The sequence below is a fragment of the Polypterus senegalus genome, chromosome 10, assembly GCF_016835505.1.
Source record: "Polypterus senegalus isolate Bchr_013 chromosome 10, ASM1683550v1, whole genome shotgun sequence".
Taxonomy (NCBI): domain Eukaryota; kingdom Metazoa; phylum Chordata; class Cladistia; order Polypteriformes; family Polypteridae; genus Polypterus; species Polypterus senegalus.
The window spans coordinates 144,640,162-144,665,200 of NC_053163.1; the positions used below are offsets into that span (position 1 = coordinate 144,640,162).

Here is a 25,039-nt window from a genome sequence, read left to right on the forward strand (position 1 = left end):
GCCTAAGCCTTTACTCTGAGTAACATGCAGTAGGTAGCAAGGAGTCTGTTTAAGCAAAAAATTCAGTTCAAAGTGAGAATGAGTTACAATTTAAAAAAAGAAAAGCTACTGTGGCCCTCCAAGAGTGACAGTACAGTAAGTACTACTGAAATGCAGAAGCTATTACAGTCTGTCCCCACCAATATGTTTTTTGACATGTGTTATGCAGAATATTTGAGACGGTGTCTCACTTTACGAGAATTTTGCCCCTGAAAATATTTTACTGACAGGTTTCATTTAAATATCTTACCGATGCACTGCTGTGTCTGAGGCAGTGTGCAGGCCGTTCTCCACTGTGTGTCATCGCTGCAGTCCCTTTACCTGTGGTGTGCAGTATGCATCAAACAAGCATGTACCATGTCTGCAGGTATTTTTCTCCACTATTTGGATGTCTGCTCAGGTGCCAAACAAGTGCTCTTGTTGGTCATGCTGTTAAAAGGAGAAAGCAAAAGAATATTACTTTGGCAAGGACAATGGATAGTGTGTAAATACAGTCTGGTATTTAAATTTCAGTATTTAAGGTTTTCTAGCTGGCAAACAGACACTTTAGTCAGTCCATGGGAAAATGTAATGCAGGCTTTTTGGGCTAATATTGGCACCGTGACCAGAGTTTTTATACCTAATGCTGAGAACATGGGTTTCAATCCCCCGTGACTCTGACTTGCATTAAATCCATTTGAGAATGTTATTGTTGATGTATTACAAGGACTGACTGTTTACAAGAATATACAGGATGGGAGATTCAATGAATCCACGGCCTGGAAAAGAAATGATTGCTCCTGCCCAAGTTGATAAGGTTTTGGACTGTATAGCTTGAGGGGTAAAGTTTTGTTGTAGTCCTGTGCCAGTTTTAGAAATGTGTTGGCATCTGTTCTATATCTGTGAAGTGTCTTATGATGAAGTTAACTCATTTTTAGTAGTATTGGGTTTGTTTGGTTGAACAGAAATTGAGATATATGTGCAGTTAGGTTGCAGTAAGATGCATTTTCCAGCAGATGGCACATGCATGCCTCATTGTAAAATTTTGACAAATCAATATGCGGACAACAATACAAATTTCCATACCGGATTGGTCAAGCCCCGGGTTAACAACGACCTCCACCAGTAGTGTTAGCCAACAGGGTGCTGGCAGAAATTGGGCTACTGTTGGCCGAAGGAGAAGAAGAAGGGAGGAGACGTGTCTGGAGGCAGGAGGAGAGGAGGAAAGTAAAGAGAGTGGAAGTGAGGGTAGGAACTTTGAGGAGAGAGTTAGCAGATATGATGGAGAGAAGGAAGGTTGATATATTGTGCATGCAAGAGACTAAATGGAATTGGAGTAAGGCCAGGTGGATCGAAGGTGGATTCAAATTGTTCTACTGTATCATGGTGTGGATGGGAGGAAAAATGGAGTAGGAGTTATTTTGAAGGAACAATATGTCAAGAGTGTTTTGGAGGTGAAAAGAGTGTCGGGAAGAGTAATGATTATGAAGCTGGAAATTGGAGGTGTGATGATGAATGTTGTTAGTGCATATGCACTGCAAGTTGGGTGTGCAATGGGTGAGAAAGAAGATTTTTGGAGTGAGTTGGACGAAGTGATGAACAGTGTACCCAAGGGACAGAAAGTGGTGATTGGAGCGGATTTGAATAGACATGTTGGTGAAGGGAACAGTGGAGACGAGGAGGTGATGGATAGGTATGGTGTCAAGGAAAGGAATGAAGAAGGTCAGAGGATAGTGGATTTTGCCAAAAGGATGGACTTGGCCGTGGTGAATACATATTTTAAGAAGAGGGAGGAACATAGGGTTACGTACAAGAGTGGAGGAAGATGCACACAGGTAGATTATATCCTATGCAGAAGATTTGATCAGAAGGAGATTGAAGACTGCAAAGTGGTGGCAGGGGAAAGTGTAATGTAGCATAGGATGGTGGTCTGTAGGATGAAGTTGGAGATCAAGAAGAGGAAGAGAGTGAGGGCAGAGCCAAGGATCAAATGGTGGAAGTTGAAAAAGGAAAACTGCAAGGTTGAGTTTAGGGAGGAGGTGAGACAGGCACTGGGTGGCAGTGAAGAGTTACCAGACAGCTGGGAAACTACAGCAGATGTAGTAAGGGTGAAAGCAAGAAGGGTGCTTGGCGTGACATTTGGAAAGAGAAGGGAGGAAAAGGAAACCTGGTGATGGAATGAGGAAATGCAGGAGAGTATACAGAGGAAGAGGATGGTGAAGAAGAAGTGGGATAGTCGGAGAGATGCAGAAAATAGACAAGAGTACAAGGAGATAAGGCGCAAGGTGAAGAGAGAGGTGGTGAAGGCTAAAGAAAAGGAATATGATGAGTTGTATGAGAGGTTGGACACTAAGGAGGTAGAACAGGACCTGTATCGATTGGCTAGACAGAGGCACCAAGCTGGGAAAGATGTGCAGCAGATTTAGGGTAATAAAGGATAAAGATGGAAACGTACTCACAAGCAAAGAGAGTGTGTTGAGTAGATGGAAAGAGTACTTTGAGAGGCTTATGAATGAAGAGAATGAGAGAGAGAAGAGGTTGGATGATATGGAGATAATAAATCAGGAAGTGCAATAGATTAGCAAGCAGTAAGTAAGGACAGCTATGAAGAGGATGAAAAATGGAAAGGCTGTTGGTCCAGATGACATACCTATGGAAGCATGAAGGTGTTTAGGAGAGATGGCAGTGGAGTTTTTAACCAGATTGTTTAATGGAATCATGGAAAGTGAGAGGATGCCTGAGGAGTGAAGAAGTAGTGTACTGGTGCCAATATTTAAGAATAAGGGGGATTTGCAGGACTGTAGTAACTACAGGGGGATAAAACTGATGAGCCACAGCATGAAGTTATGGGAAAGGATAGTGGAAGTGAGGTGATAATTAGTGAGCAACACTGTGGTTTCATGCCAAGAAAGAACACAACAGATGCAATGTTTGCTCTGAGGATGTTGATGGAGAAGTATAGAGAAGGCCAGAAGGAGTTGAATTGCGTTTTTGTGGACCTGGAGAAAGCATATGACAGGGTGCCTCGAGAGGAGCTATGGTATTGTATGAGGAAGTCGGGAGTGGCAGAGTAGTATGTAAGAGTTGTACAGGATATGTACGAGAGAAGTATGACAATGGTGAGGTCTGTGGTAGGAGCGACGGATGCATTCAAGGTGGAGGTGGGATTACATCAGGGATCAGCTCTGAGCCCTTTCTTATTTGCGATGGTGATGAACAGGTTGACCGACGAGAGTAGACTGGAGTCCCCGTAGACTATGATGTTTGCTAATAAAATTGTGATCTGTAGGGAGACGATTGAGGAGACCCTGGAGAGGTGGAGATATGCTCTAGAGGGGAGAGGAAAGAAGGTCATTAGGAACAAGAATGACTACATGTGTGTAAATGAGAGGGAGGTCAGTGGAATGGTGAGGATGAAGAGAATAGAGTTGGTGAAGGCGGATGAGTTTAAATACTTGGGATCAACAGTGCAGAGTAATGGGGATTGTGGAAGAGAGGTGAAGAAGAGAGTGCTGGCAGGGTGGAATGGGTGGAGAAGAGTGACTTGTGACAGACGGGTATCAGCAAGAGTGAAAGGGAAGGTCTACAGAACGGTAGTGAGACCAGCTATGTTATTATGGTTGGAGACGGTGGCTCAGACCAGAAAGCAGGAGACGGAGCTGGAGGTGGCAGAGTTAAAGATGCTAAGATTTGCACTGGGTGTGATGAGCATGGACAGGATTAGAAATGAGGACATTAGAGGGTCAGCTCAGGTGGGACGGTTTGGAGACAAAATCAGAGAGGTGAGATTGTGTTGGGTTTGGACATGTGCAGAGGAGAAATGCTGGGTATATTAGGAAAAGGATGCTAAGGCTAGAGCTGCCAGGGAAAAGGAAAAGAGGAAGGCCTAAACGAAGGTTTATGGATGTGGTAAGAGAGGACATGCAGGGTGTATGATGGGTGTAACAAAACAAGATGCAGAGGACAGAAAGATATGGAAGAAGATGATCCGCTGTGGCAGTCTCTAACGTGAGCAGCCGAAAGAAGAAGAAAGCATAAGCAGGGCATCCCAGAGGGAAATTGTTTGCAGCAGAAATGTACAAACATAAAGCATTTTTCCACCGATACAAGAAAATACATCTATTAATAGTATCAAAGCATGCACATTAAGGGCTCTTACAGATAAGAATATTGAATTATAACAGAGCACAATAAAGACTTGGAGTTTATCAAGTCTCCTGATATCACTAGAATTTTCAATACTTCTACTACTGGGAATGAAAGAGTTCTTTAATTTATTACACTGTAAACATTTTCCCTGTAGATTTTACAGTAACTTACTGGCAGCTGAGTTAGTTACAGTTTCTAGAAAATTATGATTCAAAAATTAAAACATCACTGGACAATGTGCTGGCAAGTCTACAAAAAAAGTTTACAGTGGTTTACTTAGAATTGGTAGAACATGACTAAAACTAACCACAAATATATACAATGTCTGCAGAAAAATAACCCAGATTTTCCTTAACATTAAAATCATTATTGTCGCAGAATGCAGGAAAGGTCGTCTTCCTTCAGAAATGACTCACTAGACCTGCAGATTACAAGGTTTTGATTACATTCACACAAAAAAACCTTTAAAAACATTGCCTTTTTTAGACTGCTCGGTGACTCTGTTGGTTTGTAACTGCCGGTTGGTGTAGTCCGCTTTCCCATGCATTGGCCCCAGTTATGCCCCTTTACTGCTGTTTGTGTGCCAGTCTTTTCCTCATTGTCCTTTTTAAAGTTATTACTGCATTCAAGCTTTCAACCATTCAATGAAAAGTAAATTTAGTGTTCCATAATGTTGATTTAGCAACTAGCCTAAATGTCTTAACAAAGATGAGACACAGAGGAATACAAATTCCTACAATGATTGTTATTAGAAAACACTTTTTATAGGATTTTCTGTGTGTGAGAGTAATGGAAGCAGAACAATAATCAGTACTAATGTTTTTGGTTCAGAAAATCCCTCTTGGATCAGCAGCGCATTGTTTAGCACTCATGCATCTCAGTGCCAGAGTTTATAGCAAAAGTCTGGTCTGAGTGTAGTTTTTTAATATTCTCTTTGTGCTTGCCTGAGTTTCTTTCCACAATCCAAAGATATGGATGTCGGGTGAATTGCAGATGGTAAAATGTCTGTCTGTCTGTGTGTCCTGTTAGGAGTTTTCCAGGTTGTCCCCTGCACAGCACCTTATGATTCCAAAAATTACTAAATTATTGTGACCCTCAAACAGGGTTTAGTGCATTTGAAGTGTGCGTATGTTTGTGTAAACATCACTATTTTCAACAAACAAACTTAGAAAAAAGCTATACAGTGAACCCTCGTTTATCACGGTTAATCTGTTCCAGACTCTACTGTGATAAATGAATTTTCGCGAAGTAGGATTCTTTATTTATAAATCGAATATTTTCGCAGTTAGAGTATAGAAAACCTGTTTACGACCTTCTAAATACGTTTTTTAACATTATTAGAGCCCTCTAGACATGAAATAACACCCTTTAGTCACTATTACACTCGTATTACCCAATATATTAGACAAAATAAGAGAGAAAATAAGACATATTAGACGTTACAAATATCATATTACTAGGCGCACTCGCCTTTTATCCTCAATTTGTATGCGCTCCATGTGTACATCAGGCATGTAAGTGTAGGAAATGAGAACATCAAAGTGCCCATTCATAACATCTCCCGAAATCCTACGTTTTTATCCCCTCAAGTGCCTGTCCAAAGTCGTACAATGTCAGCCCGAATCTGTACCGCTAAAGACGGAGTTTCATGTACTAAATAAGCTATAGATGAGAATAAGCAAGCACCATCTCCCCTGATATTTACTACGCGGTGAGGCATTTGTACTCCATCAACATTAATTATTTCCAGAGACATAATTTGGTCTATTTTTCCAGCGCATCACGCACAAAATCAAGGGAACGATGACAGCACCAGAACTCTGCTCACATCACGTCACTTCGTACCTCAAGCCGCAAGTAGTAAATCTGTAATAAGCAGAATACCGCTACGCTTTGCACTCACGGGACGGAAGGACAATCCCGAACGCTTTTATATAGTAGATTATTGTACTGTACATTTAATTGCACACAACCACTAACCTATGAAGGCACGACCTCAGTAGGAGAGTCTTCAGAGGTGGTGCAGTATCTTCAGCAGGTGCGTTGTTGTCTTCAGTGAAGAAGTACTAGGAGTAGGCAGTGGGTGTCTGGGTGCGCGGCTGAAGAACATCTTGATAGGCAGTTGCTGGCTCTGTCTTTTCATATGTGTGAGGAGGCTTTTGTAGGGTATTGCCATCTTTAATCATATCCAAGAGTTTCACCTTCTCCTGGATAGTAAGCATCTTCCTCCGGCGCTTAGTTTTATTGTCAGAAGGCTTAGAAAAAGCAGCACGTTTAGGAGCCATCGTAGGGCTTAGATAAAAGTTCTCAGAAAGCGCATGCGTAGTGACGTAAGCGTGTATGAGAAAAGAATCGCGATAGAGTGAAGCCGCGAAAGTCGAATCGTGATATAGCGAGGGATCACTGTATTTTTTTTTCCACTGTTTTTTGTAGAGATTTGGAAAACGGTAAGAACAAAAAATGACATCAGTTAACAAGTATGAAGGGAAACGAATACACTAAATACAGACAAGTTAGTACACTTACATTTTATACCTGGACAACAATATCAATCTTCAAAAAATGGCATTCCCACACACACATTTTAAACTTTTAGAGTTGACAATGAGGGTCTTTGTTTTTGCTATTCTTTGCTTTACTGAAACAATGCTTAACATCTGTACACTGCACTCCATTTGAAATCTGCAAGTTTTCTGAAAGGAGACCCCACACGTGGATTGAGGGATGCTCACTTTTTTTGGACCACTCTTCCCAATAGCTTGCTAAAAACCTTCCCATGGCAGGCTTTGGAACCTTTTTCAGGAACACTTCTATGCAAAAGTTAAACAAATATGAAATCAAATAAATACCAAAAAAAATTGGAGATAATGTTTTTGCTCACAAATGCTGTCTTTGTAATTTCTCAGACAAATTCTGTTTCATGCACTTCAACATGCCATTACGAAGTCTTTGGATAAAAAAACAAGTTCTATCAGAATAGCATTAAACAGAATATGCCGAACCAAACAAAAAGTAAGAAAATTGAATAGTTTTGACACCCCTTAAAAGATTGAAAATTTTGACTTTTTTTTTTGGGGTACCTGTGTAGAAATTCAATACTTAATGCTGCTGAAATTGGGTGAACCTTGCCCCTCGCACACCACTTGGCTCTCAAGGCTCACCTTCCACATCTGTGCTGTCATTAGTATGTTACCTGAAACAAATCATACACATTTATTTTTGCATTTCACACCGTGCTTATTAATCAGGACCCATAAAATGGAAAAAGCATAAATTGTTTGTCATGCTCACAGTTAGGTTTTATTCACATTTTAAAGTGAATAGTTAGTATGTTTTAATGTAAACAATATTGAATTAATCATTGGTTAGTAATTGGTTTTATAAAATGTCCACTACACTATTCAATGAATGGTAGGTACATACCAAGAACAATCAGTCTTGGAGTTTCTGGCAGGCTGAGTAGCAGGAACCTGCAATGCAGAAACTACTTTAGGGTGCATTATTAAGACAAATGACAAATAGGCCTACAGTACTGTGTGGCACTGAAACACGTACCATAACCTTTAGTTAAATCAGCATGGATGAAAAGTGCACCACTCTTCTTCTTAAAGTATGCCATTAGCAGCATTATGACATTATGACATAATGCACCTTCTTCACCTTTAGGAGAGGATGGTCTTTACATCATTTGTTTCATTGACTCTAAAATACTCAACAATTGTCTGCCCCTTTTCATGGAAAGACTGTTCCAGTCTACACAAAATTGGAACATCTGTCAACAATTGGAAGTGCCCGTAAAGTCAATTTTGGACAAACAAACAAAAGTTTTGATATGGAGGGAGCAGGTGTGGCATTAAACGCTGAATAACATAGGTGACCTCCATCAGATTAGCCACCACTCCCCTGTTTGCCCCAGATATTCCCTCACATAAGTACCGACTTGTCATCTCTTGGCGTTTTTCTTCCAGGCTTTCTTGATTTCCACCTAATGGAAGATCAGTGGACTGCCAGCTGATGCAGCCATAGCTGTCCTTTGGTCCTCTCGCCACTAGTGTGTTTCCTTCCTTTTCTTTGACTTGCCAATGTGTTACTCCTGTCTAAGTGTTCGATGAGGGTCTTAGGTAGTGGTTATTCCTCACTTCTTTATCAATTTATTTCTGTTTCCCCAGCACAAAACTTTTAGGGTATTGCATCAGAATTTTCTCTGCAACAATTGGGCACAGAAATCTGGTAGGATTTAGGTCATATTTCCTCTTCTCTTCAACTACAATGTGGATGAGATGTTGGTGATCTGCAGGTGATGGCCTTTTCTTATTCGCCACAGCTGATCGTAAATCTAAAGGCATCCTCTCCCAAGCAATCTCAAATGTTTCGGTCCAATTACTGCTTGTTGATGGTGATGACCTGCAGCTATTTGAAGAGCTTGGTACTGATGATTGTAAAGTCTCTTAATGGTGGTTAGTTTCCTTTCCTGCATCTTAGAATAAAAACACTGCGTTTCTGCCAAGAAGTTGTTAATTTCTGTTACATTATATACAGTATTAGTTATTTCTTATTAAACTGGCAATTGAAAATTTAAATTATACTGTTGTTATTTATACTGTACATGTCAACTGTTAATCTGCTTATCAGTCAGAACAAAACCATTTTATGTTGAGTTTGTGATTTTACCTTACTTTGTGATTTCCAGGCAGCAAGAAGCTTGTGGCATTAAATGGGTTTTAGGTGATCTAAAAGGTCCTTTTCTTTTACAAACAGAAGGTCTAATTTACTTTCTACTCCTTGACTTATTAGCTTCATTACAATATGCTGTACAGGTTCAGCTGGGACATTTGTTAAGGTAGCTGTAATAGCTGCCCCGATCTCCTCACTTGGGTAGCACATCTACAAGGAAAGAATGGCATGATGGAGACCTATTACTGACAGGTCAAACACTATGTGTACAGGAAAAGGATACTAATCTACCAAGTCTTCCTGCTTAACACATGCCCAGTGTGGACTGTGTGGCATAGAACTCCAACCTTGAACACACTGATCATCAATCATCACTGAAGGATTAAACCTCCAGACGGTTCTGGACTAGAACATGCTTGATTCTGCCAAATATAACACTGTCATCCTCTTTGGTAATAAATACATATGTGTTCTTTTTTTGTAATTCATATCCTTTGTTTTCTGCAACGGTATGCCCAGGTTGAAAACTTAAATCGCTTAATCTTTTCACAATAATCATCATGGAAAAACTCTGTTGCCTTGACTAGAATCCCCCAAGCCGACGAAAAAAGTTTTAATGTCGGGCCAACTTAATTTCCCTCACACCTCGCCAGCAGTGTCTTTGTTTTGAAAATGTGTCAATCAGCTCAAGCAGCAAGCAGCCTGCCCTATCTACCTTGACCGACACAGCTGAAGTTCTCCCACCTCAAGTCTGTTTATCTGGGTGTGATGTACCTGGAGCTGTATAGGGTAAATAATATGTTGTTATTTGGAATATATACATTTAATAGGCGGCACGGTGGCGCAGTGGTAGCGCTGCTGCCTCGCAGTTAGGAGACCCGGGTTCGCTTCCCGGGTCCTCCCAGCGTGGAGTTTGCATGTTCTCCCCGTGTTTGCGTGGGTTTCCTCCGGGCGCTCCGGTTTCCTCCCACAATCCAAAGACATGCAGGTTAGGTGGATTGGCGATTCTAAATTGGCCCTAGTGTGTGCTTGGTCTGTGGGTATGTGTGTGTGTGTGTGTCCTGCGGTGGGTTGGCACCCTGCCCAGGATTGGTTCCTGCCTTGTGCCCTGTGTTGGCTGGGATTGGCTCCAGCAGACCCCCATGACCCTGTATTCGGATTCAGCGGGTTAGACAATGGATGGATGGATACATTTAATATGTGTTCCGTATCTACAAAGAAATGTAGGATGACAGGAAATGTGAGGCAAGAAATGTTGAACACATAACTAAAACGGATTGTTTTTCATGTTATAGTAAAAATTAACAAAACGTTGACGTGAAATGTATAATGTGTGAAGACTGAGGACTGGGAATGCAGACAGACTCAAAGCAAATGTATGTTTGTATTATATAATAGTAATAATAACAGCAGCTTGTTACTCAAATCTGTAACCTCTTGATTTAGAAGCAGCCATTCAGTTTTTTGGATATTAACATCAACACGTAAATTGAATATTTTTTCTTTGGTTATATTCTTGAGTAAAGGCACACTTGTTTTGTTATACTTTTTGGGAAAGTGTTTATTTGATATTTGAACTTTTTTTTTTTTTTTAATTTTTACTATGACATGAAAAAAAAAACAGTTCTTGCCATTTCCTGCCATCCTACATTTGCCAAAATCGTTGTAGACACGGAAGACAAAAGCATATATTCCAAATAATAATATATTATTTGCCCTATTTATTTACCCTATACAACTCCAGGTACCTCACACCCAGGTTGGTTGGTGGTCTTTTAGCAGGCTGCTTGTGCTGATTGACACTTTTGCAAAACAAAGACACTGATGGGGAGGTGCGAAGGAATTTAAGGTGGCCCAGAATTACGACTTTTTTTCGTTGGCTTCAGGAATTCTAGTGTTAACACATCAATATATGGGGAGAAACGGCTGCCTTTGCTCAACAACAACAACATTTATTTATATAGCACATTTTCATACAAATAATGTAGCTCAAAGTGCTTTACATGATGAAGAAAGAGAAAAAAAGAACAAAATAAGAATTAAAATAAGAGAACGCTAATTAATATAGAATAAAAGTAAGGTCAAATGGCCAGGGAGGACAGAGAAAACAAAAAAAAACTCCAGATGACTGGAGAAAAAAATAAAATCTGCAGGGGTTCCAGGCCATGAGACCTCCCAGCCCCCTCTAGGCATTCTACCTAACATAAATGATCAGTTCTCATTGTATTCAGGGTTCTGATGGAAGGACTTGATGATGATGGTTATGTGGGCTTCTCAGTGCTTTGATTAGGTGGTGGTGGTGGCGCAGATCATCACCCCAAAAAACTGGAAAAAGAACAGAAGAGAGAGTAGCTCAAGTAGGCTTGTAGCAGCTGCTGACGTCCACACAAATTCTTGATATTCTGCAATATCCTGGAGCATTACTTAAAATAAGAGTGCTCTCAAAACGTAAAGTCCAAAGACTTATAAGTGGACCAAAATGAACAATCAGCTCAGGGTAGTGACATAAATAATGGTGTTTGGGCTTGAGTGGAAAAGCAGGAAAATTAACTTTTCTGAAAAAAACAATAGTCATTGATGAGCACCTGCAAGAAAGCTATTTGATCAGTAGAAATTGCCGGAGCAAGGATTTAATTTCAACAGTTTGTATGAGCTGTATTATATTCTGCCAGACATCATTATTAGCAGGAGATTCAATTTTCTCACCATTAAGCAAGGGCAGTAACCTCAAAAAGCACCAGTTCTGTGCAGCCTTCCTTCCTCGGTTTTCACTACGTGGAGCTACTACTGAAGGTTTGTCATTCCTTTCGTTTCCAAGAAACTGAAATTGATTAATCCGTTGAATCAGATCTGAATAAGTGAAATGTTTCCCTTCACTCACAAGATGACCCAACAGTATTGCTAGATCATTAGGCACTACTCCTTCAAACAGGTCATGACCAAGACATGGTGGTAAGCCAGACCAACAAACATGGAAGTATGTAAGTTTATTAAAAACAGAGTCCAATTTAATCCCACATTTTGTTTGTCCATATTGTATGCCTTGCAAATTTAGTTTTGTGCAACTCTCTTGTTCTTAAGGGAGCCTTTGACAGCGATGAACACAGAAATATGTTTCTGTTGTGGAATATGACCCAGACACAGATAGGCAGACACTTTAGTATTACCCCACACACATTTATTGTGGTCTTCCATCCTTCACAACAAGTACTCACAAGCCCCCAATACCCCTCAGTCCAGGCCAACACAATGCCTTCTCTCTCTTTCCTTCAAACCACTTCCTTCTCTCCTCCAGAGACCTTGTCCACTCTTCCACCTGACTCAAGTCCAACTCTGAAGGGAGGCGGCCCCTTTAAATAAGCACCCGGATGTGCTCCAGGTGTGTTCTGGCAATCTCCCACCGACATGTCCCAGTGTGATGGAAGTGCCGGCTGTCTCCCCGGAAGCACTCCAGGTGTCCCTGTTTGTCTTCCAACCCCAGCACTTCCTGGTGTGATGGAAGTGCTAAGGTCCAGGGTCCTCCAGGTTGGCGGTGACCACGGGCCCCTAAAGGGTTGAGCTTCCCAGCTTTTTACCTGCGGTCGCCCCCTCGAGGTCTGGAGGAGGCACAAGCCCTCCTCTGGTCTTCTTGGGCGTCCCGGCTGCACACTGTCAATTTCACAAAACCGGCAAAAATGTAAACTCATGCTAAAATTTTCAAAAACCCTCCTTTTCTGTGCGAGCCAAGATTGTCACCTGCAGTTGCGCACATGTGGCTTTCAAAACATGCGCCCCACAGTTAATGCCATTGTCCTCTAGGCCTTTGAGATCTGTCATTAGTGCATCAAACACCAAATTCTGCCCAAGGTATGTATAGTCTTTTTCTTTACAATGTAAGACCAGCTGCATATGATCAACACATGATCGATTATGTGGAAGGACCTCCGCAAGAGTGAGATAAGCAGCCAGTACCTTATGTTTTTTGTTTTTTATTCCCTTCCAGATTCAAGTGGGTTTACCACTTCAGAAGAGTCTTGGTAACAAATGAAACCTAAAGATACAGCATTGACTTGCAGCCTTGCATTTTCTTTGAACTTTTCACTCCATACATCCTGTAAAACATCCTTAGATGTGGTATGGCTATGGGATTTGTTGTATTGTTCACAGAAGTCTGGACACTGAAACAAGGATTTTAGTGTTCCCTTTATAGGAACATAGTATGCAAAGCATTCCTTCCCTGTTTCATTTTGACCAAGACATATTGGCAGTGGCTCAACATATTTAATAATGTTTTTCTATAAAAAATGTCTTTCTTCTTCGGTCAGTTATGGATATGTAATAACAACAACATTTATTTCTATATCACGTTTTCATACACATGATGTAGCTCAAACTGCTTTACAAGATGAAGAAAGAAATGTTTATAAAAAATAAAAGTAAGATTAGGCAATCCTAAGTAACAAATAATAAAGTAAGGTCCGATGGTCAGGGAGGACAGAAAAAATAAAAAACAAAATCTGCAGGGGTTGAAAGGCCACAAGACTACCCAGCCACCATTGTGGCAATTAGTGAAAGTTTTAAAGAGATATTCAGTTTGCAACACAAGTACTTCATCAGTAACAGTCACATGAATTCCAATTGTAGTTAACTTTTCTCTAACTTTATGAGACTGATTAAATCGTGTATATCAGAAATCCTTCTATTATTGTCTGTATTGTTAATGTTGGTAGAGGCAGTTTTGCTTGCACTTTTAAGTAAAAATGAGCTAAACCTTTCAAGAATAGAAACTAGGAAAATGTCATGGCTCACTGTGAGGTGTCTCATAAAGTCTGGCCTCTAAGGCACATCCAGCTGAAGTTCCAGCAGAACAACTTTTATCTGGTCCACTAATGAGGTTTTCCCCGAGATCTGTTTTGGTGTTTTCTCGAAAAATGTGAACTTAGTGAAGACACCACTGTAAACATTTGATCACACTGTCTGAATGGACATATTTCTGCCCGACACTCTACAATAAGACTTTTTAAATGAGACAACAAACCAGTGAAGCTGTCACATCTGACACTTCAAATATTAAACAGGACACAATAGTGTTAAATCATTCAAGGTTTTGGAGGGTATACAGTATGGGAGTATCTCTATGCTTTGTGGTCTCTATATAAGTGAGGCTTAAATCCTGTGAATTTTACAAATGAGCAACTACACTCTGGTAAACCACACCTAAACAGGGAGTTGGGAAGATCTCTGGGACTCGTAACATGAATAATAAAAGCTTTTAGGATGTTGGCAACATGATCACAAAAATGGCAGCAATACATTACATAGTCTATAGATAAAGGATAATTTGTCAATATTTTTTCAATAATTACCACAGCACACTAACCATTACAATATACTGGTCATATACAGGTCGTATTTTAATTGTTCTAATTTAACACTTAGCCGTAAACAATGATAACATGAACAGTGGCAATAAAGGGAAACAGACCTGTACATTTTCCACCTTCATGTAAACCAGTAAAGTAAGTCTGTGTAATTATATAAATGCCTAACTTATTAATGTTGTGATTTATAATTCAAACTTACAAACTTTCAAGTTGTGCTTGACCAGATTCTTTTAGTGCGCTCTGATTTTTTTTTTTTTTTTTGGCCTGTTTATTTTTGAACAGTAATTTTAAACAGAGTTTGAGTCACCGCTAACTATTACAACTGCCTTGCCAAATGTCCCTTCTCCACATAAAAAACAAATGGTTAGTAGTAACAAAAAATTATCAAGTCTTTCATTCATCACCTTCCAAACACTGAAGAGTCTCCCAAAGAGAAGTTTTGGCGCGAAGGCTCATAAGCAACGTAAAATACAATTTGAATCTTAAATTAAATTCAGAATGCCTGTCATGGAATATCCCACAGTTTAATTTGTTTGGTACACGTGTTGAAAAGGCAATGTTGTGTGTATATATATATATATATATATATATATATATATATATATACACAGTAATCCCTCCTCGATCGGGGTTTGTTCCAGAACCCCCGATAGACTAAAAATCCAAGTAGAAACCATATGTTTGTGTAGTTATTTTTATATATTTTAAGCCCTTATAAACTCTCCCACACTGTTAACATTATTAGAGCCCTCTAGACATGAAATAACACCCTTTAGTCAAAAGTTGAAACTGTCCTCCATGACAAGACAGAGATGACAGTTCTTTCTCACAATTAAAAGAATGCAAATAGATCTTCTCTTCAGGAGCAGAGAATTTCAGAGGGAGAGAGAGAGAGCAAAGAAAAGAAAAGCAAACAATCAAAAAATCAATACTTGTGCTCTTAAGTTTGCCGCAGCATTTTTTAGAGGAGCATTAGTATCTTCTAAGCAAACAGCCTCTGTACAAACAGCCCCTCTGCTCACATCTCCTCTGTCAGGCGCAGAGAACGTCAGAGAGAGAGAGCGAGATTAAAGCAACAATCAAAAAATCAATACGTGTGCTTTTGTGCTTTTAAATATGCTGAGCACCGCAATAAAGCGGCATTTTTTTAGAGGAGCGTCAGTATCTTTTAAGCAAACAGCCTCTCCATCAGGCGCAGAGAATGTCAGAGAGGGTGAGAGAGAGGCAGAGACAAGCAAACAGTCAAGCTCCGGGCGGGATGCATATCTTATAGCATTGAGGAGTTTTACTTAATATGTAATACATGCTCTGATTGGGTAGCTTCTAAGCCATCCGCCAATAGCGTCTCTTGTATGAAATCAACAGGGCAAACAAACTGAGGAAGCGTGTAGCATACATTAAAAGACCCACTGTCTGCAGAAATCCGGGAACCAGCGAAAAATCAGTGATATATATTTAGATGTGCTTACATTTAAAATCCGCGATAGAGTGAAACCGCGAAAGTCGAAGCGCGATATAGCGAGGGATTACTGTATATATAGTACAGGCCAAAAGTTTGGACACACCTCCTCATTCAATGTGTTTTCATGACCATTTGCAGCACTCCATCACTCTCCTTCTTGGTCAAATAGCCACCTGTTGAAGCTCATCGAGAGAATGCCAAGAGTGTGAAAAGGATGGCTATTTTGAAGAAACTAGAATATAAAACATGTTTTCAGTTATTTCACCTTTTTTTGTTAAGTACATAACTCCACATGTGTTCATTCATAGAGAGAGAGAGAGAGAGAAATTTGTTTGTCCATAAAGTATATTGTTTTTGTGATTTAAGTTTGTATATTTGGATGTGAAAAATGTTTTAGTACAGTTTCTAAAATGTAGAAGTTTTGAGGGACCCAAAGCATAGTTGAACAGGTTGTATTTTTGGAGTTTTACGCATGTGTTTTGTATTAGAATTAAGGTACTATAGTTTCCTCATGTATGATATATGTATATATCAATTTACTTATTTAAGTAGATTAAATGCTTGATTATTTTACGTTCTAGCAATTTCCCTATATCACGGGTGTTGAACTCCTGGAAGGCTGCAGTGGCTGCAGGTTTTCATTCTAACCATCTTCTTAATTAGTGACCTGTTTTTTCTGCTAATTAACCTATTTTGCCTTCATTTTAATTAACTTGATTCAGGCCCCTTTGTTGTTTGTTTTTCCTTAATTAGCCGCCACGTGACCAGCTCACCTGTGCTCATCACACAATATCTGAAAATAATGAAAGGTGAAGCTCTCAGTAAGGCTGATCTGCTCAGGTCACCAAAACATTTTGAGAGTGTTCTTAGAAAAAACAGAAAATCAACAGTTTAGGAAATGTGTGCTGTGGCCGAATGAGAGCAGCAACAAGCTGTGGAATTAAATAACGGGTTTAATTAACAGCAAGAATCGGCTTCTCCTTATGAAACTGGTTGGAGTTTGAAGCCCTAATTTAGCTGGTCATTTGTTGGCTTGTTTCATGTCTCATTTATGTTTGGCTGCCATTTAATGAAGAAAAGAATCAATTCAGAGCACAGAATCCTTAAAAACAGAGTTATTAAAATGAAGGGAAAAAGCTTTTAATTAGAAGTGAAACCTGGTCACTGATTTGGAAAAGGGTTAGAATGAAACCTGCAGCCTCTGTGGCCCTCCAGGCCTGGAGTTCTACACCCCTGCATATTGATGATATCCTGAGTGTAGTGTGCCACCTAGTGGACAAATAGTAACTTGTTAACTTTGACACATCCAACAGACGGTAATTGTAATAGATGATTTATGTTTATTGTTTATTTTAGACCAGCAGCTTCACATTTGTGTAATTTAGGAAGGAATTAATAAATACATTTTGGGCATCTTCATCTATCTCTGACCAGATGTGTGTAGTGGTTGTAATTTAATCCTGAACCAATTTACTGCTTCAGAACAACACGTTTATATAAGATTTACACAACAAAGCAAAATGATTTTGTTTTTGATAAAAGCACACCCAAATAACAAAAATTACATAGAAACAATTATACTTTTTCATTTATTTCTAAAGTTCCAGCAGCTTTGCCAGTGGCTTTTGGAAAAGTGTTGATCTGTGGAGAAATGTGTTAAGCCTAAAATGCTTCCCAAAAGTCATATCCCAAAATGCATTGCATTTTCTGGTAACACTATTGTTAAAACATTGAAAGCAACAACCTATCCCATAATTCTAGAGTTTTTCAGTAAAATACTGTAAGTAGATGTATATATTTATTTACTGGTTGAAAAGACAGCAATTTTTGTAGTGTGTGTATGTATATGTGTATATATATATATATATATATATATATATATATATATATATATATATATATATATATATATATATATATATATATATATATATATATGGGTTTTGGGAGTTTAAATCTTATGCTTTATGGCCATAATTAAATCTTTGCAAGCCAAGGATGGTTGTTATGTGGTTGAATCAAGTTGAATGCTTTTGTAGCCTGCTTGTCATGAAGCTCAGAAAATGCAGACTGTGGCAGGGCAATAATTGTACTTCTGATTTTGTTATTATTATTTACAATGCTATGTTCCACAAGCCAAAATATAAAGGCAACTGTAACAACATATTCACTGAAGGACTTGAAAAAGACTCGTATGATACACAGAGCTTGCTACCCTTTTAACTGGTACAGCACATCTGTCTACTAGCGTTTTGCGCCTCCTCTTCCAAATAGCATGAATTTGTCCCGGTTCTGATTCTACAAGATGTTGGGTATGTATGATGTGCCATGCAGAAATGACTGCTTTGCATGGTTGCTGCAAATTGGATAGTTGCACCATCTTGCTGTGAAAAGTTGTTTCCTCTTCAGTCCAAAAATGCTCGATAGGGTTGAGATTCAGGGACTATGCAGGCCATCGAAGCAGTGTTCAGTCTTGTTCCCGGAACCATTCTATTTTGCTACATGAAGAAGCCGGTAGAAAATTGCCACGTTCATTTAGTACACGGGCAGATGAAAGAGAAACTTGGTCTAAATGGACAGAAGTCAGTAGCCAGGAAATCCAAAAATGAAAATGTTACCCAAAAAGACAGAAAACCATTAGAATTCTGAGCGTGGCATGGTTGTTGGTGCCAGACGGGCCGGTCTGAGTATTTCACAATCTGCTCAGTTACTGGGATTTTCACGCACAACCATTTCTAGGGTTTACAAAGAATGGTGTGAAAAGGGAAAAACATCCAGTATGCGGCAGTCCTGTGGGCAAAAATGCCTTGTTGATGCTAGAGGTCAGAGGAGAATGAATGGGCCGACTGATTCAAGCTGATAGAAGAGCAACTTTGACTGAAATAACCACTCATTACAACCGAGGTATGCAGCAAAGCATTTGTGAAGCCACAACACGCACAACCTTGAGGTGGATGGGCTACAACAGCAGAAGACCCCACCGGGTACCACTCATCTCCACTACAAATAGGAAAAAGAGGCTACAATTTGCATGAGCTCACCAAAATTGGACAGTTGAAGACTGGAAAAATGTTGCCTGGTCTGATGAGTCTCGATTTCTGTTGAGACATTCAAATGGTAGAGTCAGAATTTGGCGTAAACAGAATGAGAACATGGATCCATCATGCCTTGTTACAATTGTGCAGGCTGGTGGTGGTGGTGTAATGGTGTGGGGGATGTTTTCTTGGCACACTTTAGGCCCCTTAGTGCCAATTGGGCATCGTTTAAATACCACGGGCTACCTGAGCATTGTTTCTGACCATGTCCATCCCTTCATGACCACCGTGTACCCTTCCTCTGATGGCTACTTCCAGCAGGATAATGCACCATGTCACAAAGCTCGAATCATTTCAGATTGGTTTCTTGAACATGACAATGAGTTCACTGCACTAAAATGGCCCCCACAGTCACCAGATCTCAACCCAATAGAGCATCTTTGGAGCTTCGTGCCCTGGATGTGCATCCCACAAATCTCCATCAACTGCAAGATGCTATCCTATCAATATGGGCCAACATTTCTAAAGAATGCTTTCAGCACCTTGTTGAATCAATGCCACGTAGAATTAAGGCAGTTCTGAAGGTGAAAGGGGGTCAAACACCGTATTAGTATGGTGTTCCTAATAATCCTTTAGGTGAGTGTATAAGCCACATACAACAACTGCACTCACTGTGGGACAATTTTGATGATGTGGCACACTTAATCTTCAAAGAAATATGTTGATTCACTTCAGTTTTCATTTGAGTACCTTGAACAGATCACGATGTATGAAGTTTTAAAATTTCAAAATTTGCCATTGAAAAGCATTAGCAATTTGTAAACTCATCCATCTCAAAGTGAAGAAATTTTTGTTCTCTGCAACATCAACTAGGAATTAGTTTTCTGTTAAAATTTATACCTCGGTTACCTGAGCTTATATATTTTGTATATTTTTCTCTTTTTACCTGTCTGACGGACACTCACATGCTCGACATAGGGCAGAACACTCACATAGCAGCACCACCCTCCTGCTCAAAAGTTAACTAGTATTTAATGAAAAAGTCACTTGTCTGAAAATAAATACAAAGTGAAAGCAATTATGTAAGCATATAAGACGGAATTGATTAAATAGTATTTTCTGCAGATTATAATTATAAAGTGCTGATGTTATCATCCTGCAGATAAATAGTGTTTGAACTAATTAATAACACGGGAAAAGCATAGCAGGCCAGGCTTGACAAAAACACACGACTGGTTTAGAAATGGACAGTGGCATCGAGAGATGGGGTGGGGGGGGGGTCTTCATTGGTTTAAGCCCCTGATCTTTCATTCCCAGATTTTTTTAATTGTTTCTTATTGGATGCTACTCTATTAGATGTACTGTACAGTACTTTCCAAAACTCCATGTTTATGAAAGTCGAAAGACAGACCCTCCGCCATTTCACATGACTTGAATTGGAAGCTGCTGTGTATGAAAGCCGTTGAGATTCCACATGACTCTTTGTGCTCCATTTTTAACTCTTTAGAAAGTGCTGTTATAAAGCACATTTCTAAGCCGTCAACTAATACATTTAATTTAATTCTGTTGTCGTTATTACTTTTGAATATGACTCCATGTTACTAAACAATTGTAATAAATAAAAACGTAATAACTGACTCCAGGATGAAGTAAATAAACACTGAAATTAAAACTTTCATTTTGGTTAACTTAGTGGCTGAACACAGGTGAATGTTACGCCATGCATACAATGTCCAAGTGGTTGCTATTCTTGAGTGATGGCAAGGTGGGGAACCTCAGAAATTGACAGCCATATCCTTGATTTTATAGATGACTAGCTGTAGTGCCTAGCATTGCCTGATTATATTTATATATTGACTTAAGGTAAAAATGCTAATATTTGTGTGTGTTTACATGTTAACTGTTGGGTTTTTTTTTTGTTGTTGTTCCCTCTGTTAAACCCTTATTCTCCAAAACCCTTCTTTATAGCCGTGTTTCTCAATAGAACTTTTGAAGGGCCTTTAAGTCTACATTTAAGACATATCAACAATAATATGCATGTAATATTTCATGAACTTAGGTTGTTTTGGAGTAATTCATTTTTTCTCATCCCCTGGACAACCACTCTTCTTTATATTTTATATTGGACCAACATCAACTTACATTCATTAAGTTAGTTCAGCCATTTTTATGTGATTGCCAAACAATGAGACGTTGTTTGATCTGAGGGGAGAAAGGAAATCCATAGGGTGCACGATGGATAAATAACTTCAAATGAAGCCAATAAAACTCAAAAGACTGACTGAGAGTGTTCTGATTTTATTTATATAGATTAGCTGTAAAAAGGAATAATCATACTATTTAATAAATTAGAACCCATAGGTCCAAATTATAAGATGTTCCTCTTGTTTTGTGAGTTCCAGCAGTCACTTGGATAGAGAATAAACAGAAATAGAGAGATACCACAGCCATGAATTGCCCTAGTGGATTATGGGAGCTTAACAAAGAAGCAGCCTTCCAAGTTTTATTAGTTTAAAAAGTCCAGAATCTCGCCAACAAACTTAAGAGTCCAAATGTCAATGTGAGGCTACATTGTGTTAAAACCAGGGGAAAAATGAATGAATAGGAATCTGGCATGTGTTTGGGATCCTTGCAAGTGCTCATACAGTGCATGCAGAAGCATAACAATGGCCTCCTACCCCACACTGTGCTCTTCAAGTAAACCATTGAGGGTCCAAATTGGTTTGAGTTTGTTTACCAGCTCTATCGTACTTGGCTCTTCAAAGAATTTCATGAAGTGGGACATCCAGTCAGAATTTATGCAGGGCTTCTAAATGCGATTTCTCCAAAAGCTATACTTTGGTAGACATTTCTGACAACATGAATGAGCCCTATAACTAAATTGTATGTTCTAATAGCAACAGGAGTTAACATCAGACGATGTTACTAATGAAATAAAAATCTGGAGTCATTATTTGTTGGGTGTGGACTTGCATAAACTAAACCAGGTTCAAAATCCTAGGAAAGCTTATAGAAAAGTATATTCTTAAAGTTGATAATTTGTATATATTCTGTAACACTAGATGGTGCTATACCAGCACTTAACCCAACACACAGACACTGACAACACAAGGTAAAAGCACCAAGAAGTTGTTTAATGATTTTTCTTCTTGTACAGTGCTCTTCAAGCACCACCGCCTCCAATAAACAGGCAAATAACTACAATAATAATCACTAATAAATCACAATACCCCTCCACACCTCCCAGCAAGCTCTGTCCTCTTCCTCCCAATTCCAGCTCGATTGTTGGGTCTCCACCAATCCTTTATATAGTCCTCGACCCGGAAGTGCTTCTGTCCTTCCGTCTACGTGACTTTTCAGCACTTCTGGGTCAAATGGAGAACTGTATTTTTTCTTTAGCCCTATGTAAACAGTAGGGCCTCCTCAGTCTCCCTGCAGCTTCTCCTGGCGACACCCACAGTACCCAGCAGGGCTGTGTTGATGAACTCCAAGTCCTAGAGTGCCCTGCGGGCATCCGGGGCACCACTGCAGTCCAGGGAAGCTGCCATCTATCGTCCTGGGGGAGATAGGTATAAACTCTTGATAACTGAAAATAAAAGTAAGACGGCCGCATTGCTGGACACTCATTTCATTTAAATTGAGACTGTGTGTACATCACTCAATAAAGCTTGATTCTGCCTGCACATCCTGAGATCTTTGAGTGCCTTCTTTGAGCAGCGTATTTCTGCCACAGCAAGCTGTCCAAGCAGTTTTCCTGCGGCTGGGTCTATCATATTTCCCATAAATTTCCAAAGTTAAAAAACTGCAGGATAAAGTGCGTGCAACATCACGGCATCCCCATGTATATAATCAAGGCTGAAAGAATGTTAGGATATATATATATATATATATATATATATATATATATAAACCTCCCTTCACTTGTACTCCATACACTGATCGATATCTCTCTCTCTTTTTTTTTATACATAGATCTATCTATATATATATCTATATATATATATCTCAGTGTGTGGAGTAAAGTGAGGGGAGGTTATGCTTAAGTTATGTAACTGGTGAGGCCTCACCTGGAGTACTGTGTTTTGGTCTCCATATTAAAAAAAAAAGCCTTAGCATCCCTAGAAAATGTCCAGAGGATAGCCACAAGGCTGATTCTAGAAATGAAATCTGTGAGCTATGAGGAGAGATTGAAAGAGTCAAACCTTCTAAGTTTAAGCAAATGGAGATTTAGCAGTGTCTTAATCAAAGTGTTTGTTTAAAATTGCAAAAAGAATTAGTCGATTGGATCCCAGCTGTGACTGTAAAATAAATCCTGCAGCAAGAATGCAGGACACAGTTGAATAATTAAGGAAATATTTTGCTCAAATGGTAGAAGAACAGTGGGCACATAGAATAAATTGTCAAGTAGTTTGGTGAAGAAAGGGATTTTAAGGACCTTCATATCTCAAACTGAAGTTATAAGCTGACATCCATGTGGGTGTACCATTCTTTCTTTACAGACTTGTTAGAATAGTGTTTGTTTTATGTGACTGTTTCTGTGATGAACTGTTTGAAAAGGGATTTACTAGCAATGTTGTGGCTTTAGAAATAAACTCTTTTGCCTCAGTTCATGTGAAGGAGAACATTATCCTAGTCACCACCAGATGCAAACCTTGCCACCTCTTTTACAGGTGCATTTCTGCCAGCAAAAGGAATGGCATGCTTCAGCAACTATGAACATCAGAGAAAATTCTGGGGTGCAGTGTGTCGGGGAAGCTTCTTATGGAAACTCAGCTAAATGTCACTTTCTAGAACAGTTAGAAAAGTGACGAAAGGCATTTGGGTGGTCACAGATCATCTGTACTTAAGATCTCCACTTTATTTCCTGGGGTGAACATTTCATATTTTAATAAGTTTGACCCTGAAAAGTAGTAGTGGATGAGTGAACCCCAATAGATTACCAGAATGGTTTAGCTTTTTGATTTGGTATTTCTCAATTAGTATCTGTAAAATTACTGCCTATTTTGTCTAACCCTTCTTTGTAAGACGTGTGGCAATAACTTGTCATCTTTTTGTTTTTCATAGGTTTGACGGACAAGATAGCAGCAACTTCTGAAAACTCCAAGTCACCCCTAAACACTAAATCAAACACAACTGCTCCGGTTTCTTCCTTAAGCCTTCTGGGAGCATACTCGGGAAGCAGTGACACTGAGAGCGAATGATCAGATGGACGGTGAACAGTGAAGGTAGTTTGTTGGACTGAGCTGGCCTCACTGTCTCAAAGGACAGTGAGTCTTGAAGGGGACCAGTTTTAAGCCAAAGTGTGAGAGTGAAAATATATTGTATGTGAAATCATGTTTAAAGAAATTATTTGATTAAAAAAAAAAGTTTTAGAAAGCATCGACCACATACCCGTTTGCCCTGACATAGCATACCCCATTTTTAAGTTAAGGACATGCCAATTGAATGCATGGATCTGACCGAGAGGTGTTTTTATGTGTATTGCTTTGACTTTTATTTGCCTGTAATGGTCTTTACAGTAACCCAAAGGAGAATGTGAACACCTGAGTTCCAAGAGCTATAGGAGAGTTTACAGGTTTATTTTAGGACTAGCAGGGGATTCCATAATTGTGGTGACTTCTTGCTGGGTTGGAACATGAACTTCATTTCTTTGTGTTTCCTGGCTTAGTGTTTGATGAACAGATGTTTAACCCCACGTTAACAGACTAGTTGACTTGTTAAATAACTGAATCATTGATAATGGCACTATGCTGGGTGGAACTTCTGGTTTTTACCGTTGTTCCTTCTATTAAACTCCTGTTTATGATGAAAATTTTGAAACTCTATGAACTCTTCATATTACATTTTGTGTACAATAAAATACAGTTAGCCTACAAAATTTCATAAATACCCACTCGCCTGTTTTGGAGTAATACATGGTTTTTGTGGTGTTGACCCTCCCATTAGGACTCCGCAGTGACATTCTTCAAAATCCACAAAGGGTAAATGTTAAATTGTATGAAGAAAAATATATAAATACAGGATTTTGTGAAAGTAGACACTGGTATTTTTCGGTAATTCACATTTTTTGTGTTGGTCCCCCATCACACCACACCGTTGTTTGCATTGAATCACAGAAGTGGAGCGTAGCTTTTAGCCATACCTAAACAATATGTCAAATTCATTACCATAGGCTGAACCATTTTGGTGTGGTAGTGTGATTTTGGTTTTGCAGCCCTCGCCCATTAAAACTCCGTCACTTGATTGAACTTTATGTCTAAATTTTAATTTGTATCAATAGATGGATAGATGTGCATTTAAAAAAAATAGGCATCAGTGCTTGAAAATGCTTTTAACGC

General features: G+C 39.3%; 1 protein-coding gene across 1 annotated transcript in view; it reads left to right on the plus strand.

Moving 5' to 3' along the window:
- The window catches only part of yju2 (YJU2 splicing factor homolog), a 49,464-nt gene extending 24,520 nt beyond the window's left edge, over nucleotides 1–24,944 (plus strand). The window contains exon 8 of the mRNA XM_039766966.1: nucleotides 23,766–24,944. Coding sequence (XP_039622900.1) covers nucleotides 23,766–23,902 — 137 coding nt within the window. The 3' untranslated portion in view covers nucleotides 23,903–24,944. The remainder of the gene's footprint in view (nucleotides 1–23,765) is intronic.
- Nucleotides 24,945–25,039: the final 95 nt, after the last annotated feature.